Source organism: Archocentrus centrarchus, chromosome 14 (assembly GCF_007364275.1).
Source record: "Archocentrus centrarchus isolate MPI-CPG fArcCen1 chromosome 14, fArcCen1, whole genome shotgun sequence".
Classification (NCBI taxonomy): Eukaryota; Metazoa; Chordata; class Actinopteri; order Cichliformes; family Cichlidae; genus Archocentrus; species Archocentrus centrarchus.
This window is the reverse complement of record NC_044359.1, coordinates 10,365,912-10,384,389: the sequence shown is the minus strand read 5'-3', so window position 1 is coordinate 10,384,389 and position 18,478 is coordinate 10,365,912. Positions and strand designations below refer to the sequence as shown.

Sequence of the window (18,478 nt, the reverse complement as noted above, 5' to 3'; positions counted from 1 at the left end):
TTTTGTTTTTACAATTGTTCGTTATTGCAGACATAGTCCACGAGGTCTGTGACTCCTAACAAGTCGTCTTCGTCATCGTCCTGCGCCGCAATGTCCTGCCCAACCAGACCGTTAGGTGCTATGGCGGTGGCTGGTGTGGCACTGATATTTTTGGGTGGCTCCAGATGCGAGATGAAGCCTGGAGCGACGGCAGCGGGTCGAGTAATGATACCCTCGAGGTTCTTTATCGGGCTCTGCCCGTTGGCGGGCGGCAGTTCCACCAGGCCACAGTCCAATGGATTTGTTCCCTTTGACTCCTCCTCCGCTTTCTTCTCCTTCGGCTTCTCCTCTGGCTCCTCGTCATCGTCGTCCGAGTCGATGCGGTTCACCCGTTTACGGATGGGACGATCCTCCTCGGAAGACTCGTCCGAGTCGTCGTCATCTTCTGACGCTCTCCTGCGTTTTAGTGCCAGACGTCTGCGCCGCTGTCGGGAATCTTCCTCCGAGGAGTCAGCTCTCCTCTTCGACCTCCAATCCCGCGAATCCTCTTCTGAGTCTCTGGAGAAACTCGCTGTGAAGAGAAAACAAGAGGCACCATTAGCTGCCTGCAGTCCTGCTGTGGTTTAACATCAAATACACCACCACCGCAGGTAGAAATATGAGGCTACACCCTCCTTGTCTGTAACTGCGTGCAATACTGCCTACATCAAAATTCCCTCATTTGCAGGTTTTGTTTGTTGAGCAGTCAAAACTCAGCAACATAAAACTGATGCAAATGATGAAATAAGAAAAAAAAAAAAACACTCAGCAGAAAGCCCTGGTTTCCTTAATTTGAACTGGTCCATTGGTGTGATGAGGATAACACACAACTGTGTCAACTAGGGCTGCATAAAACGATTATTTTAGTAATCGAGTATTCTATCGAGTATTCCATCGATTAATTGATTAATCGGATAAGAAATACTTTTTTATTAACAGTTTATCTTCATATTTTAATTTCCGTACTGCAGTTTTTCGCCGTGTGAACAAACAGCGGTGGATGGAGCAGCTACAAAGTTCTCTTTTCTTCACCTTAACACTTGCTGATCAGGTGCTTGATGAAGGACCTCCAGCTGTTTCCCAGTAAAGATTTTATTAATGGTGGTTACTAAAAGAAAAAGCTGCTGTTTTGGACGCTGGAAAAACGTTTCCTTTTGCACTACTTGAGCTCACCGTCTCTATAACACCTTCATCTCTTTGCGCTTGCGCAGTTAAAACCGCTGCCTGCTATGAGTGTTTTGAAAAACTAGTGGCTGCGGGAGCCATGGCGCATGTGTGAGTAATGTTGTAATGCTTTGTATTCACAACCATTCACAAAAATACGTTTCTACTGCAGGTCTATATTTAGTCACTAATAAGGGATTAAAGTATAAAAAATATTTTGACGGAGCCCCTCGGTCCTGGGGGGCGGGCCTTCCGGTACCGAACCATCGCTAGTGCTAATGGCCCGCGCTCGCTAGCAAACCAGTCCTGGTAGCTACAGCTGAAGTAAAGACAAAAATAACAGCTGAAATTCTCAGCGAGCACAACACACACAGACACACAGCGAGCAGTGGAGGCGTGGAAATGCATGTCAGCGATAGTTGCCACCCGTCCTGTAAAGTACGGAACCCCGCATGTTACGGAGCCGTATTCCACGGAGTCCCGTAACATACGGGGTTCTGTATTTTACGAGACAGGTGGCAACTCTAGCGATGATCCACTCTGTGTTAAATGAAATCCATCGCAGAGACAGAGCTTTTTAGAATCTGTGTGTGTATGTGTGCGTCCGTGATTCACACTCCAGTCCAGTAGGTGGCGGTAATGCAGTTCTATGTTGGTTTGCCAGCCACCAATAAACCCACAAAAAAGACGGAGCACTAATGCTGCTAATGCTAGTGAGGAGCGCCGCTTACACCGAGACAGCTGAGCGCTGCAGAGTTTAAACAAAGCATCGACACAGTAAATTTGTGTCGATAATTTTTTAGAATCGATTTAATCGAGTTAATCGATGAATCGTTGCAGCCCTAGTGTCAACTATGGTTCTTTGTTTTAACATTACAGGGTTTGATTTTATTGTAATTTTCCACTTGTAGTCACTGCATCGTAATACTTGACAGTAACCATGGCTCAATTCAGAGACTGCCCACAGGATGAGAACAGATCTGCTGCTTTCAGAGGTATTTGGACAATGTTTACAGACAGGGGCGCAGCTATATACTTTGAGGTGTATGCGGACACATTTTAGGCGCCCCCCCCCCCCAGGGGTAGGCGTGGTAATGCTAATTAGCAAGCTAATACTAACTGCTAAAAGCTGCTCCTGCTTGTTAATTGTGTGAAGGGGCCTACACATGTAACCAGAAAGCACATCTAAAGCCTAATCACAGTCTTTGTGAACCTGTAGTTACATTTCTCGAGGTGCATGTCATTTTTCTTGAAGGCCTTTCACAGCTCCACTGGTGCTGAAAACTAATGTTTGACGATGGCTTTCTGAATACAAGTGGGGCTGCAACTATCAACTATTTTAGTAATCGAGTATTGTATCGATTATTCCATCAATTAATCAAGTAATCAGATAAGAAATCATTTTTCATACTAACAATTCATCTGCACATTTTAACTTCAATACTGCAGTTTTTCTCTATCACGTGTGTCAGACTCAAGGTCTGCGGGCCACTTCTGGCCCACGATCTAATTTTATGCAGCCAGCATGATGATTTCATATAGCTATTATTACTAGCCCGCGGGTAAATGTGCTCCCACCACTTATACTACAAATCCCACAAATGCACTGCAACAGCTGCCGGCAGTTTAAGAACTGTATGCTATCCCGTTTTCCGTGTTGCCGATTGTTTTATCCACTGATCACTGATCAGTGGATAAAACATCGGTCAGCACTTTTTACAGTGACATTTAAGCTGCCTGACTCCCCAAAAATGACCAAAGGAAAAGTGAAAAACAGGGATTTTCCAAACAGGTAGGAGGCAAAAGATCTGAACGCTGACATTGAAGGTAAACCATCTGTATCTTTTCCTCACTTGCGGTGCGGGGAAAAGAGCGGATTGGTGGGACAGATAGGGGAGAAGATGAAGAGGGAGACCTGCACAGGTGAGCTGACAGTGCATCACTGCGTCACACAGCAGGAAACGCTGCACAGCAAGGTCCTTAAGACAGAACTTGCCATAAACACCGAAACACAGACAGAGAACTTTATAAGAGGCAAAGCTTTAAATCACAGCAGTTTCAGTCTTTTCTGGAGTAAATAGCTTCTGAATTTGGTGACGTGCCTTATTACACAGGTGCGATGAGCTGCCTGAGGAAATCTGTCAGTTCATAGAAAGTGAAGGAAACGGCACCAAACGATCGCACAAACCAAACCACAATAGTGTGATTACCACCAGATTGTTCTGGTGGCTTCAGCTGATGTAAGGAAAAAGTAACAGCTGACATTCTCTGCACAGACAATGGAGGCGTGGAAAAAACTTGTCAGCGATGATCCACTTGTGTTAAATCATGCCTGAAATTTTCATTTGATCTTGGTTTTTCTTCTTACTTCTCCTCGTTCATACTGCAGGGTTCGTACACCTTTTCCAGGATCAAATTCAAGCACCTTTTAAGCACTTCCAAGGTCAATTTTCATGATTTTCCAGCACATTAAGGGGTCATTCACAATTATCGACATTTTCCAAAGTTTACTCTTTTTCAGACCCCCTCCCCAAAAGTGTACAAAGAAAATGTTGATATTTTTTCATGACATTTCATTTCTCCTGGTTTGGTGGTATTTTAATGTAATAGGAAGTATTAAAAACACATCCCGGTGTTGAAAAATTCTGGATATCTTGGTAGTAAATATACTCTTGCCTATCCATTAAAACATTGTATTGCACTGCATGTACGCAAAATGTACATGGTTTAGGGGAAAGATCCAAAAAGCTCTCTCAGAGATTTCAGCTGTCAGTTTCCACTGTGAGGAACATAGTGAGGAAATGGAAGACCACAGGCACAGTTCTAGTTAAGGCCTGAAGTGGCAGGCCAAGAAAAACCTCAGATAGGCAGAGGAGAAGGATGGTGAGAACAGTCATAGTCAACCCACAGAGCAGCTCCAAAGACCTACAACATCATGTTGCTGCAGATGGTGTCACTGTGCATCATTCAACTATTGAGTGCACTTTGCACAAGGAGAGGCTGTATGGGACAGTAATGCAGAAGAAGCCTTTTCTGCACACACGCCACAAACAGAGTCGCTAAAGCATATTTGGACAAGCCAGCTTCATTTTGGAATAAGGTGCTGTGGACTCATGAAACTAAACTGCGTTATTTGGACATAACAAGGGGCGGTATGCATGGTGGGAAAAGAACACAGCACTCCAAGACAAACACTTGGTGCCCACAGTAACATTTGGTGGTGGTTCCATCATGCTGTGGGGCTGTGGGGCCAGTGCAGGTACTGGGAATCTTGTTAAAGTTGAGGGTCACATGGATCCCAGTCAATATCAGCAGATTCTTGAGAACAATGTTCAAGAATCAGTGACAAAGTTGAAGTTGTGCCGGGGCTGGATACTTCAACAAGACAACGACCCTAAACACTGCTCAGAATCTACTGAGGCGTTCATGCAGAGGAACAAGTACAACGTTCTGGAACGGCCATCTCAGTCCCAGACCTGAATATTATTGAAAATCTGTGGTGGGATTTAAAGCGGGCTGTCCGTGCTCAGAAACCATCAAACCTGACTGAACTGGAGATGTTTTGGAAAGAAGAACGGTCCAAAATACCTTCAACCAGAATCCAGACTCTCATTGGAAGCTATAGGAAGAGTTTAGAGGCTGTTATTTCTGCAAAAAGGAGGATCTACTAAATATTGATGAAATTTTCTGTTGGGGTGCCCAAAATTATGCACCTGCCTAATTTTGTTTAAATAATTATTGAAGACTTTCTGTAAATCCTGTAAACTTTATTTCACTTCTCAAATATCCCTGTGTTCATCTGCTTTATGATATATTTAACTGAAACTGCTGATCTGAACAACCAATGATTTATAAAGGAAAATCATGACAATTATCAGGGGTGGTTAAACATCTGCATACCACTGTATCATCTGAATAGCGGGTCTTGTGCCAAAAAATGATTTCCAGTATTTTCCAAAAAAATGATTGCTGGTATTTATATAGTTGTAAATTACTTGCTGACGTATGGTCTGTCAAGCATATCTCGAATATTATCTCTCATGAATGATGTCAACTCATTTTGAGTCATAAATAACACTCCTGTCACATGGTAGAAGCTGCAATTTTTGGCAACACCGGCAGATAGTGTTGCCAACTTAGTGACTTTTCCCGGTGTCATCGGGGACTTTTGAAGAGTTTTAGAGATATGCCGTGTTGTTCCAAAAAAATGATTTCCAGTATTTCCCCCCCAAAAATTATTGGTTGTATTTAAATGGCTGTAGATTAATTTTTGGCCTAACATCTGTGAAACATCTGTGTCAAACACATCTCTCGTGAATGATATTATGTCATTCTGAGCGAGAAACAACACTCCTGTCACAGGTAGAAGCTGCAATCACTTCTTGGCAAAGTGCCTTTCATATATTCTTTATTAATGAAGGTAAAAATTATCATTGACATTAAAAATGTCTTTTTTCCTGAGAGATCTGCCAAGAGGGCTGCAGAAATTGCAACAAATGTAACATTATAGTTCTATAAAGGGTAGCCAAAAACGACTGGACTGATTATAATGCTGATACAGTAATGCAGTCATAAATATATTTGCAAAACAAGTCATTTCTTCATTTTATATATAAGCCCTTCATAAATCCTGTGCAGCAGCACGGTGGTGCAGTGGTTAGCACTGCTGCCTCACAGTTAGAATAACATCTGGAATGCCTGGGTTCGATTCCACCTTGGCCCGGGCCTCTCCCTCTCTCTGTGTGGAGTTTGAATGTTCTCCTCGTGCTTGCGTGGGTTTCCTCCGGGTACTCCGGTTTCCTCCCACATTCCAAAGACATGCACTTACTGGGGTTAGGTTCATTGGCTACACTAAATTGCCCATAGGTGTGAATGACAGCGTGAATGTGTGTGTGAAAGGTTGTTTGTCTCTGTGTTGGCCCTGCAACAGGCTGGCGACCTGTTCAGGGTGTACCCCGCCTCTCGCCCTGTGACAGCTGGGATAGGCTCCAGCCCCCCCCCCCCCCCCCCCCCCGCGACCCTGAACAGGATGAGCGGAAGCGAATGGATGGATGGATAAATCCTGTGCGCCACAGTCTATTTACCGATATAAGAAAGATAATACAGTAAAAAAATAAAATCGGAAATCACTTTTTGGCACAACACCGAAAACATGAAAATTCCGTTGTCGCCGTGTTTTGTGTACATACAGCAATACTGCGGCCCTTCCTACGCTGTGGCATCGCCCGGACCTCTCTTCGGCACCGAGGGGGACACCTAACCCCACCCCCGGTCCTCGATTCGTCCTTTGGCGAGTTTTAAGACAGCCAACAGCGAGTTTTCTTACACAAAACTTGGCAGCAGTGCCAGCCGCCAATCACCAGATTGCGTACAAATATAAGCATAGATGACAACACGCCAGGAACATATAGAATTAATGTACATACCTTCTGAATAAAATCCATCATGGTTTTCTGCGGTTTACTGCGTACGGCTTACATTTTGATTCAGCTTTTTGGAACAATACTTCCACTTCCTTGTTGAATTTATCTTCGGCGGTTTTGGCTGCTTTCCACACCTGCTGCGCCGCACTCACAGCTTATTCCTGTCTAATATCGTTATTGAGTCTTTCTGTGAATCGATGATGGCCTATTTTAGAAAATTCAATGAAGCCTTTGAATTGATCCGCCAGATCGGAGGCCATATCGCTGCAGACCACAGAACGGCGCAGTGGTGTACAAGTGAACGAGAGCGCCTCCGTGGATGCGCTGAGTTCTACGCTGTTGAATTTACTCGCGAGGAATGACATTATTTGCGGGGATTATGTTTGTAACTTTTGACTTAAAAGTATTCCATATTCGTCTGATCCATAATTGGAGTTTGCAGTTTTCCAGTGAACACTCATTAAAACGGCCACTCTCTGTCTTCGGGGGAGGGGCGTGGTCACAAACAGACTGACAGATCACATGCAGACGGGCAGGCCAGACCCACGCGGAGAAATTTTCATTTTAGACTTTATGACTCATTTTATTTCTCCGTTTCATAAGCGAACTGTTCAACCAGATAGTTATATTTTTATTTACAAAAAAAAGCGGTTACAATTTCAAGCACTTTCAAGCACTATATCCAAAATTCAAGCACTTTTCAAACCTTGAAAGGACAATATTAAAATTCAAGCATTTTCAAGGATTTCCAGCACCCGTACGAACCCTGATACTGGTTGTCATTTCGATTTCTGTAGCCGCGAAATCAAGTGCGTGCATGACCTTAGGGACATCAAATGTGCACACTGAACTTTCCCTGCGCTGTGGTAGATTGTAAATTGCAGTGAAATAATACAGGATCAAGCAGTGATAAAAGCAGCGATCTAGCCGGTGCAGAGTCCGTGGGGCGGGCTCCTGTTTGCTAAATGCAGAGACAGCAGAGCTCTGAAAGTGAAGCGGTGAAATTCTCAGCCCGACTAGAGGGCGTCTCAGACCGGCGCGGCGCCTTGTGATCAACCGCTAGCTAGAACACTGCGCACGCACACACACACACACACACACACACAATGCACCATCCGCAGCCTCTCATTACTGTGTTCATGTGTGCAGATCACTTATTCATGGACTTATAAAATACAAGACTTCTATGACATAACTTAAACGGGAACAGGAGGAGGGGAGGTGAAGGAGCGCAGGGGCGCCTAATCAGCGCCGGGCCTCTGCTATTGATCATGTCATATGCACAGCTGTTAAATACAGAAAATGCAACTAGAGAAATATTTTCCCACATCGTTTTGGCGCCCCCCTCTTGTACAGCGGCCGTAGCATTGCATATGGTGCATACCCCCTTTTTGCGCCACTGTTTACAGACATGTTCCTCCCCAATACCATCTCCCTGGTACTGATCTCTGACAGGGTGACCAGTTTGCAACTTTAAAAGGCAGGTGCAACAGCGTAAGATAGCGTGTATAAAAAACAAAACAAAAAAAAAACGCTACAACAAAACTTCATTAACAGCTGCTCATGTGACCCCCTTGAGAACCATCTCCTCTCCCTATAGTTGGTCACTATAGGGAGACTTTAATCATCCATCTGCCTACGATTAGGACTCCTGTTGGGACTTGAAGGCATTTCTGAATTATTTTTCTGCTAATCACTGCAGTCTCAATTCTTTAACTCCTTCACTCAAAGAATGATGGATTTCAGGAATATTAAGGTTAAAAAGGAGAGTATTGATCGGCTTCACCTCCACAAGATGGCATTATACACTATATTGCCAAAAGTGCTCGCTCATCTGCCTTCACACACGAACTTGAGTGACATCCCATTCTTCATCCACAGGGTTTAATATGATGTCGGCCCTCCCTTTGCAGCTATAACAACTTCAACTCTTCTGAGAAGGCTTTCCACAAGGTTTATGCGTTTATGGGAATTTTTGACCATTCTTCCAGAAGTGCATATCTGAGGTCAGACACTGATGATGGACTAGAAGGCCCGGTGCTCTAATTCATCCCAAAGGTGTTCTACCAGGTTGAGGTCAGGATGTGCAGGCCAATCAAGTTCTTCCACACCAAACTCACTCAGCCATGTCTTTATGGACCTGCTTTGAGCATTGGTACACAGCCATGTTGGAATGGGAAGGTTCTGTTTCTCATTCTCAAATACACTTAAATGCACGGTACAGATTTATGTCCTCACACTGGCGTTAACTGTTTTAAGATTAATGTCATGGGTACAAACTTGAACAGCAGGGACTTAATAAAGCTTAATTACTGCAAACATGGTGCTACAGCTGCTGAATATTATCAAAACTGCCTGAAAAAGAAAGCAGTTTGTGCCAGTTTTTTCTATACAAGCTTGTAACCTTTAGCTTTTACAAAATATCCATAAAAAAATAGTATATAGGTATTTTATAAAGGATCTGTTATTTATATGGACTCATTAACTTTAAAAGGCAAACTGTAAGTCAAATATTTTAAGATAAATTAATGGGAACCAGGAATCAGCCAAAGTAGCTCCTCATACTGTTAACTCTCAGCATCTGGTTGATCAATCTACCCAGATTAGGAAAACCACCACTTATCTTGATCACTGATGTATTTTGAGGGACAAAAACTGACCATCACTGTCGGAGCTTTCCTGGAAACGTCTGGGTTTTGTTTTGGACCGGTTGGTTTCAGCCTGAGAGCCTTCAGACTCGGACGTCTCGCAGTAGTTCACCTGCTTCTTCTGGCTCCGCCTCGACCGCCGGCGGCTCATATCCAGATCGCTGTCACTGAACTCACTGGAGCCTTCGGTCACTGTACACAGCCACACAAAAACAAGAAAATCAAGGGTTAAAAAAAAAAAAAAAAAAAAAAAATCCAGAGGATAATCTGTCAATGTTAATCAACAATATTTTAAAAGCATACAGGAATATTCTTAGACAGAAAAAATTACATCTCTCACACTGTGCCTAGACATTTTAAATGTGTCATTTTGATTTAATTTGGGGTAAAAATTAACTGTAATAATCATCTTTTGACTGTCCAGTGTTGGGTCATGGTGGCAGCAGTCTAATTAGGGTACTCCAGATGTCCATCTTCCTAGCAACACTTAGGAGTTCCTCCTGGGGGATCCTGAGCTATTCTCAGGCCTGTTGAGATGGATTCAAGGTCTACCCTGCTGTCCCTGCTCCTTGTATCATCAGCCTCATTCTTTCAGTCAGTACCCAGCTCTCCTGGCCATACATGAGGGTTGGAACACAGATTGATTTGTAAATCGATTATCAAATCCAATAAAATCTGGTTTACACTAGCCTGTGTACCCTGGCACATTAACCCTCCAACCTCTCTCTGTGGTTCATCACTTCTGCTGATTGGCCTAGGAGGCTCACCTACATGCACATAAAGTAAGCGCTGGTCTCTGGCTGCATGACTGCAGATGCTCGTCTCTGGATGAGTGATCTGGAACGATCATTTTGTTGTGTGCCTTGTGCGCACAATGACAATGAGTTTTCTAACATCTAACATAAAGTCAAAGGAATTGGCGCACTTTGGCTGGGTCTCTTTCCTGCATCAGCACTGGCCTTTTCTCTTAGTTGCTCTGTGCACTTTTGTTTATCCATCCATCCATCCTTTTCTGTTTATCCCGTTTAGGGTCGCAGAGGGGCTGGAGCCTATCCCAGCTGAAAGAGGGCGAGAGGCAGGGTACACCCTGTACAGGTTGCCAGCCTGTCGCAGGGTTAACACAGAGAGACAGCCAGCCATTCACACCTATGGGCAATTTAGAGTGACCAATTAACCTAACCCCACTAACTGCATGTCTTTGGACTGTGGGAGGAAACCCAGGCAGAACGGGGAGAGCAAGCAAACTCCCCACAGAGAGGCCCAGGCCAAGGTGGAATCGAACCCAGACCTTCTAGATGTCATTCTGCCCGTTTTGTGTAATAGTTACTAATTGAGCTGGGAGTTACGAGCAGTCTTGGCTTAGTTTCCTATCATTATATTAGGGGAGGTGATTTTTGTGAGTACATTGTCTGTAACAGTCGGGTCTGAAATGCAATCTAAGCTTTTGTGTGAAGGTATGGGTTCGAATCCACCTTGGCCCGGGCGTGGAGAAACTGTGGAGTTTGCATGTTCTCCCCGTGTCTGCGTGGGTTTCCTGTGTTCTCCAGTTTCCTCCCACAGTTCAAAGACATGCAGTTGGATGGATAGATGGTTATAAGCAAAGAAGCTCTAAGGGATGGCTGAAGAGAGTGTCGGGCAGACGTCACCCAGTTGCCTAGTTAAAGACAGAAAAATGACAACTGCAACCTGCATCTGTTAACCTGCTCCAACCTCTTTGTTTAGCTTCAGAAAACTGACAATATAGGAGGGTAAGTAACGAGAGTGTAATCTAAAACAGATATACCTATTTCATCCTCTTCATCCTCCTCATCCGTCTCATCCTCTTCATCATCCGAGTAGCCTCTCGGTCGTCGCCGCTTTCTGGAGCTCCGTCTGCACGCCAGCAGTCTGCTCCGTGAAGACGTGTGATGCTTACTGCTGCTGTTGCTGCCGAAGTCGCTGTCATTGGAGTCGGCCTCCGTTTCAGCTTCTGTGTCGTTGTCCGATACGACGAACTCTTCTTCTGAGCTGCATCCGAACAAGCAAACACAGAGTTCGGCACCCGGCGGACAAACACGTTTCTCCACAGATTTATTAGAAACTAAACGTCAAGCTGTACCTTTCACTGAGGCGAAACTCTTCCTCGCTTTCCTCCTCATCCATGGTGCTGTCGCTGTCCAGGTCGTTGAGTCGCCGACGTTTTTTCTTGCGCTGACTAGCGTTAGGTCGGGGTGGCCGGCCGTTCTCCTTGCCCTCCTCTCCTTGGAGGATGGTAGAAATATCCTTCCCTCTGTGTCCTGTGATGTTAGCCATATCTTTGCCCCGACCCGCCCCTGCAAAAACACCTCAGTGTTATTACAGTCTTCTAGATTATACATTTTAAACAAGCTGGATATAACACGTAAATAAGTTTTAGAAGGTCGGTTTGCAGATTTCTGGGTCGATCTTCAGAGACAGAAATTAAGAGAACAAGCAGGCAAACATTTTCAGCACAGCACACTTTCTTGCCCTACCTCCACCCTCTGCTTCTTTGATGTCTTCTTCAATGGCCTCCTCGATTGCCTCGTCAAACTCATCAAATCTGCAAAGTTTACATCAACACAGAGAAGAATATTTTTTGCTGCCTGGAGAATTTAATTGCATCTCTGCCAATAGTAACAGCTTAAAAAAAAACCCCAAACAACCCCCCCCCCCCCCCCCCAAAAAAAAAACACTCCATCGTGCTGCTATGCAAAAAAAAAAAAAAATTCCTTATGAGTAGCTACTAACAACAGGTATTTAACTTGCCTTTAACTTTTAGGATTTATTTAGGTAAACAACTGGTCGCCTGAACATGAGGCTGTGAAACAAAGTATGTTTCGAACCTGTAGCTGATGTTTTTCTTCGCCCTCGTTGACCTCCGACCCCAGCTCTTGCTCTTCTTTACTTCTTTCTTCTCTTTGATAATGATCTCTGGCTTTTCCTCCTCCACCACAGCCTGTAAGCAGTTTGGCGTCATTTATGTTCACAAACATCAGCGGGTGAATTTTTTAATTTTATATTTAAGACTGTACAACATCACTAAGTACTCACAGAGGGCGCGATGATGTTCTCAACGCTGATTCCAACATAAATCAGACGCTCTTTCCTGGAGGAGATAAAACACAAGAAGTTAATTTGAGTGTCCTCTGTTGAATAACGTTACTGGCATATTTGCTTGAAATTTAAGCACTGAAAAATTTTTACTGTTAAAGAGCTGCAATTTCACTCTAAAAGCTGGAATTCAAGTTCATCCATGTCTACAGAAAGTGGACAGAATTTTAATAACATTACAATATGAAAATACAAAAAAAAAAAAAAAAAAAAAAAAAAAAAAAAAAAAAAACCACTATGTAAAACTATAAGATCTTTTCCACCACATGAAATTTGGGAGTTCTGCACCTTCAAGACACCAGCATGGTTGTGCACTGGTCCAATGCACAACTTTGCTACATGTTGTAGCTGTGTACTGCCACCAGAGGGCAGTGTTAAAAAAAAATTTTATTTATTTTTTTTTTTAAATCCTTCACTCTACGTCAGGGGCGCACAAACTTGCGGCCCATGGGCCGCTTCTGGTCCGCGAATTGATGTCAAAAACAACATAAAATTTGTCCCTTTAAGTTACTTTTTTGACATTTTGCTTAACCCTCTTAATTGGAGAGGAACGCAAAATGTCAAAAAAGTAACTTAGAGGGTCAAATTGTATGTTATTTTTGACATCTATTCACAGACTGGAAGTAGGGGGTGGGGCCTGAGTGGCCCGCGGGCCGAGTTTGGGCACCCCTGCTCTACACAGTCAAAAACCTACACGATGGACATAAATGAGGTACCATGAATTCTGCTTTATGAATGTTCCCATTGTGAGAACCTTTCCTCTAGGACTTCTTTCATGGCTGCAGGAGGTGGTTTCTTTTAAGTGGCCATGAAAAACTCCACTGATTGGAAGATCATCACAACAAGCTCCAACAAAGAAGCCAATAAAAAGCATCACAAACAGGAAAGAGGTGCAGGCTTTTTGTTGTTGTTGTTGTTGTTGTTGTTAAGACTCATTATGCCACTGCTGAAGTCCAGAGAGATTTCGTATCAGAGAGAGGGAGCGGAGCAAAAACATATTTTCTGATTGTACATCTCTGCATGATGCTGCGGGAAGGTGCCACCTTTATTTGAAGGGAAATGGAAACAGATGTTACACAGTCCAACAATTTTTACAATACAGCGGATCGTGGGGGGACAGCTAACCTGACTGTTTTTATAAAGTTCTGTACGTAAAACCAGCTGTTGCTACATCTGCACCACAGTGGAAGCGCAGACCACAGTCTAAAGGACTGTTTAGCTTCCTAAAGGACTGTTTAGCTGTTTAGCTTCCTTTTCAGAGACATGGCTACACCAGGATATTCCAGATGACGTTTCCATTGATGGTTTTCAAACTATTCGAGCTGACCGGAGCTACACTGAGAGCGGTAAGCGCAGAGGAGGAGGGCTAGCTGTTCTAGTTAATAACCGCTGGTGTAACCCTGGCCACATTTCCATCAAGGAACGTGTGGGTTGCCCGGATATTGAGCTGTTGGCTGTTGGACTGAGGCCATATTATTTACCAAGGGAGTTCTCCCATGTTATTATTGTGGCTGTTTACGTCCCCCCCTCTGCCAACCCGACGTCGGCGTGTGACGTCATTCACTCAACATTAGCGTGTTTACAAACTCAACACCCAACTGCCCTTATTGCAATTTCAGGTGACTTCAATCATGTCACCATGGAAAAGACACTCTCAAACTTCACCCAGTATGTGAACTGTCCCACCAGACAGGAGAGAACACTGGACCTGCTGTATGCTAATGTTAAGGATGCATACAGCTGCTCCCCCCTCCCCCCTCTAGGGAGGTCAGACCACAACTTGGTGAAGCTCAGCTCCCGCTATGTGCCACTGGTGAAAAGTCAGCCTGTGACCACACGGTCAATTAAGAGATGGTCTGACAACACTTATGAAGCACTGCAGGACTGCTTTGAGGTGACAGACTGGCCGGCACTCTGTGAGCCTCATGGAGAGGACATCGACAGGCTCACAGAATGCATCACAGACTACATTACTGCACTATCCGAGCTACATGAGGCGATTTCCACCTATCAGGCTCACCAGCGTGATGCGGCTCTCATCGTAGCCGGGGACTTTAACAGTGCAAACTTGAAAAAGCTGATACCGGAATTGATTCAACACATCGACTGCCCCACCAGAGGAGAGAGGACCCTAGACCACTGCTACTCTCCATTCAAAGATGGCTACAAAGCAAAGCCTCTTCCGCCTTTTGGGAAGTCTGACCACACCTCTGTGCTTCTCATGCCGAAATACAAACAACGGCTCAGGCAGGAACCCCCTGCTGTGAGAGAAGTGACACGGTGGTCTGATCAAACAGAGGCCGCTCTGCAGGGTGCGTTGGATTCAACCGACTGGGACATGTTTCGCAGCAGCGCGGGCGGAGACATCGAGGAGTTTACGGAAACTGTTGTGGGATTTATTGGGAAAGTTGTTGAAGACACTTCACTTAGGAGGACCATCAGGACTTTTCCCAACCAGAAGCCGTGGGTGGATAAATCTGTCCGCGACGCCCTGAGGTCCCGCACCGTTGCCTACAACTCCGGCCTCGCCTCTGGGAACATGGAGGACTACAAGGTTGCATCATACAACGTCCGCAGAGCGGTGAAAGAGGCTAAACATCGCTACGGCCGCAGACTGGAACAGCAACTACAACAGTCTGACCCCAGGGGACTGTGGCAGGGACTACGCACCATCACGGACTACAAAGCACCACACACACACCCGGTGAGTGCCGACGCTTCTCTGGCTGATGAACTCAACATCTTCTTTGCGCGCTTTGAGTCGGGAAGCCGACAGCCCGCTGCGCTCCCGGCCGGAGGGGCGGAGACACTCACTGTGACGGAGCGTGACGTGAGGAGGGCGTTTAGACGTGTAAACACCAGGAAAGCGGCTGGACCAGACGGTATTAGTGGACGTGTCCTTAAGACCTGCGCTGACCAGCTGGCACCTGTGTTTACGCTGATATTCAACCTCTCACTGAAACTGTGTGTGATTCCCACCTGCTTTAAAAAGTCCATCATAGTCCCTGTCCCAAAGAAACCACACCCCAGCAGCCCCAATGACTTCAGGCCCATAGCGCTCACCTCTGTGGTGATGAAGTGTTTTGAGAGACTCATCAAGACATTCATCACCTCCTCACTGCCCACCACCCTCGACCCACTACAGTTTGCATACCGGCCAGACAGATCCACAGATGACGCCATATCCTTCCTCCTCCACAAGACCCTTTCACACATAGACACTGGTAAGGGGAACTATGTAAGAGTGCTGTTTGTAGATTACAGCTCAGCATTCAACACCATAGTTCCCTCCAGGCTGGTCTCTAAGCTGCTGGACCTGGGCCTGGGCCCATCCCTGTGCAGGTGGGTTCACAGCTTCCTGACCAGCAGACCACAGGTGGTACGAGTGGGTCACCTCACCTCATCCTCCCTCACCCTCAACACTGGATACCCCCAAGGCTGTGTGCTCAGCCCTCTGCTGTACTCACTGTACACCCATGACTGCGAGGCCACGTCAGAGTCCAACGTCATCATCAAGTTTGCTGACGACACTGCTGTTGTGGGACTAATCTCTCACAATGAGGAGACAGCCTACAGGAGAGAGGTCTCCCGCCTGGAGAACTGGTGCCAGGAGAACCACCTCCTGCTCAACGTCAGCAAAACAAAGGAACTGATCGTGGACTTCAGCAGGAAGCAGCAGAGGGACTACCATCCACTTGTCATCAGTGGTGCTGAGGTGGAAAGAGTGGACACCTTCAAATACCTGGGAGTGACCATCTCACAGGACCTGTCCTGGACTCATCACATAAACATCACTGTGAAGAAGGCCAGACAGCGTCTCTCTACCTCCTCAGGCGGCTGAGAGACTTCAAGCTCCCACTCAAGGTGCTCAGGAACTTTTACACCTGCACCATCGAGAGCATCATGCGTGGGAGCATCACCACCTGGATGGGAAACTGCACCAAGCAGGACTTCATGGCCCTAAAAAGGGTGGTTCGTTCAGCTGAACGGACCATCAGAACCACCCTCCCCAACCTGCAGGACATTTACACCAAGCAGTGCAGGCTGAGGGCCATGAAGATCCTAAAACAGCCCAGCCACCCCGGACACTCTCTCTTCTCCCTGCTCCCATCAGGCCGGCGTTACCGCTGCCTGAGGGCTAAGACTGAAAGGTTGAAGAAGAGTTTTTACCCACAAGCCATCCGTCTGCTCAACTCTGAGCCCTAACTGGACCATTATTGCACAATGTAAATATTATAATTTATAAAAGTGTGTATAGTGTATAGTATATAGAGTATAGTGTATAGTGTGAATTACTTTTTTTTATTTTTATTCTTATTTATATGTGTGTGTATATAAGGTTGCAGGTACAAAATACATTTCACTGTGCATTGTACTGTGTATAACTGTGCATGTGACAAATAAACACTATCTTAATCTTAACTTCTGTGTGGACACCATTGTTCCTACCAGGATTGTAAAATGCTACCCAAACAACAAGCCGTGGGTAACAAAGGACATTAAAGCACTTCTCAACAATAAGAAGAAGGCCTTCAGGGCTGGCAACAGGGAGGAGGTGAGAACGATCCAGAGGGAACTCAAAACAACAATTAGGGAGGCTAAAAACAATTATAGGAGGAAGCTGGAGCTGAAACTCCAGCAGAACAACATGAGGGAGGTATGGAGTGGAATAAGAACCATCACTGGCTTCAGGACCAGCAACAACAGGGGAATGGAGGACAGTGTGGACAGGGCCAATGAGCTAAATCTGTTCTTTAACAGGTTTGACACTGCAGGCTCTGTCATCCCTCGTCCAGACAGCTCTGCTGCCGGTCTCCAGAAGTCCACTCCACCCCCACCCACCCCCACACTTCACAATAGCCTGCTTCCTTCCTGTGATGGCCCTCTTGACGTCTCCACCCCTTCCCCACCCGCCACCTCTACAGTTTGTCTCACAGCTGACCAGGTGAGAAGACAACTTAAGAGACTCCACAAAAACAAGGCTGCAGGCCCTGACGGGGTCTCCCCCAGGGTGCTTAAAGCCTGTGCCACCCAGCTTTGTGGAGTACTGCACCATGTCTTCAATATGAGCCTGGATCTTCAGAGGGTCCCTGTGATGTGGAAGACATCTTGCATCGTTCCGGTCCTGAAGATGACGCGACCCAGTGACGTCAAGGATTACAGGCCAGTGGCACTGACTTCCCACATAATGAAGACCATGGAGAGGCTCGTCCTGGATCAGCTCCGGCCCATGGTCCAGTCATTTCTGGACCCCCTCCAGTTCGCCTACCAGCCCCGCCTGGGAGTTGAGGACGCCATTATCTACCTGCTAAACCGAGTCTACGCTCACCTGGATAAGCCGGCCAGCACTGTGAGGGTCATGTTCTTTGACTTCTCAAGTGCATTCAACACCATTCAGCCTGCTCTTCTGGGTGATAAGTTGACAGCGATGCAGGCAGATGTCCCCCTTGTGTCCTGGATTGTTGACTACCTGACTGGCAGACCACAGTATGTACGCCTGCAGCACTGTGTGTCTGACAGAGTAGTTAGCAACACTGGAGCCCCACAAGGGACTGTCCTCTCTCCCTTCCTCTTCACCCTCTACACCACAGACTTCAGCTACTGCTCAGAGACCTGCCATCTTCAAAAGTTTTCTGATGACTCTGCAATAGTTGGATGTATCAGCAGGGGTGATGAGGATGAGTACAGGAGGACAGTGAAGGACTTTGTCACATGGTGCAAGCGGAACCATCTAGAGCTCAACGTGACAAAGACAAAGGAACTGGTGGTGGACTTGAGGAAAGACAAGGCACCGGTGGCCCCTATGTCCATCGGGGGGGTCAGTGTGGACACCGTTGAGGACTACAAATATCTGGGAGTACACATTGACAACAAACTGGACTGGGCTAAGAACACTGATGCCCTATACAGGAAGGGCCAAAGTCGCCTCTATTTTCTGAGACGCCTGAGGTCCTTCAACATCTGCCGGACTATGCTCAGGATCTTCTGTGAGTCTGTGGTGGCGAGTGCCATCCTCTATGCTGTTGCATGCTGGGGCAGCAGACTGAGGGCGGCAGATGCCAACAGACTCAATAAACTGATCCACAAAGCCAGTGATGTGGTGGGAGTGGAGCT

At 45.9% G+C, this 18,478-nt stretch overlaps 1 protein-coding gene across 1 annotated transcript in view; it reads right to left on the bottom strand.

The window, feature by feature from the left end:
* Nucleotides 1–18,478, bottom strand: part of rsf1b.1 (remodeling and spacing factor 1b, tandem duplicate 1) — a 36,018-nt gene continuing 17,540 nt past the window's right edge. The window contains exons 10-16 of the mRNA XM_030746592.1: nt 12,305–12,359; nt 12,097–12,209; nt 11,746–11,813; nt 11,352–11,565; nt 11,037–11,260; nt 9,266–9,445; nt 1–550 (exon numbers count right to left, since the gene is read on the bottom strand). Of these exons, the coding sequence (XP_030602452.1) occupies nt 9–550; nt 9,266–9,445; nt 11,037–11,260; nt 11,352–11,565; nt 11,746–11,813; nt 12,097–12,209; nt 12,305–12,359 (1,396 nt within the window). The 3' untranslated portion in view covers nt 1–8. The remainder of the gene's footprint in view (nt 551–9,265; nt 9,446–11,036; nt 11,261–11,351; nt 11,566–11,745; nt 11,814–12,096; nt 12,210–12,304; nt 12,360–18,478) is intronic.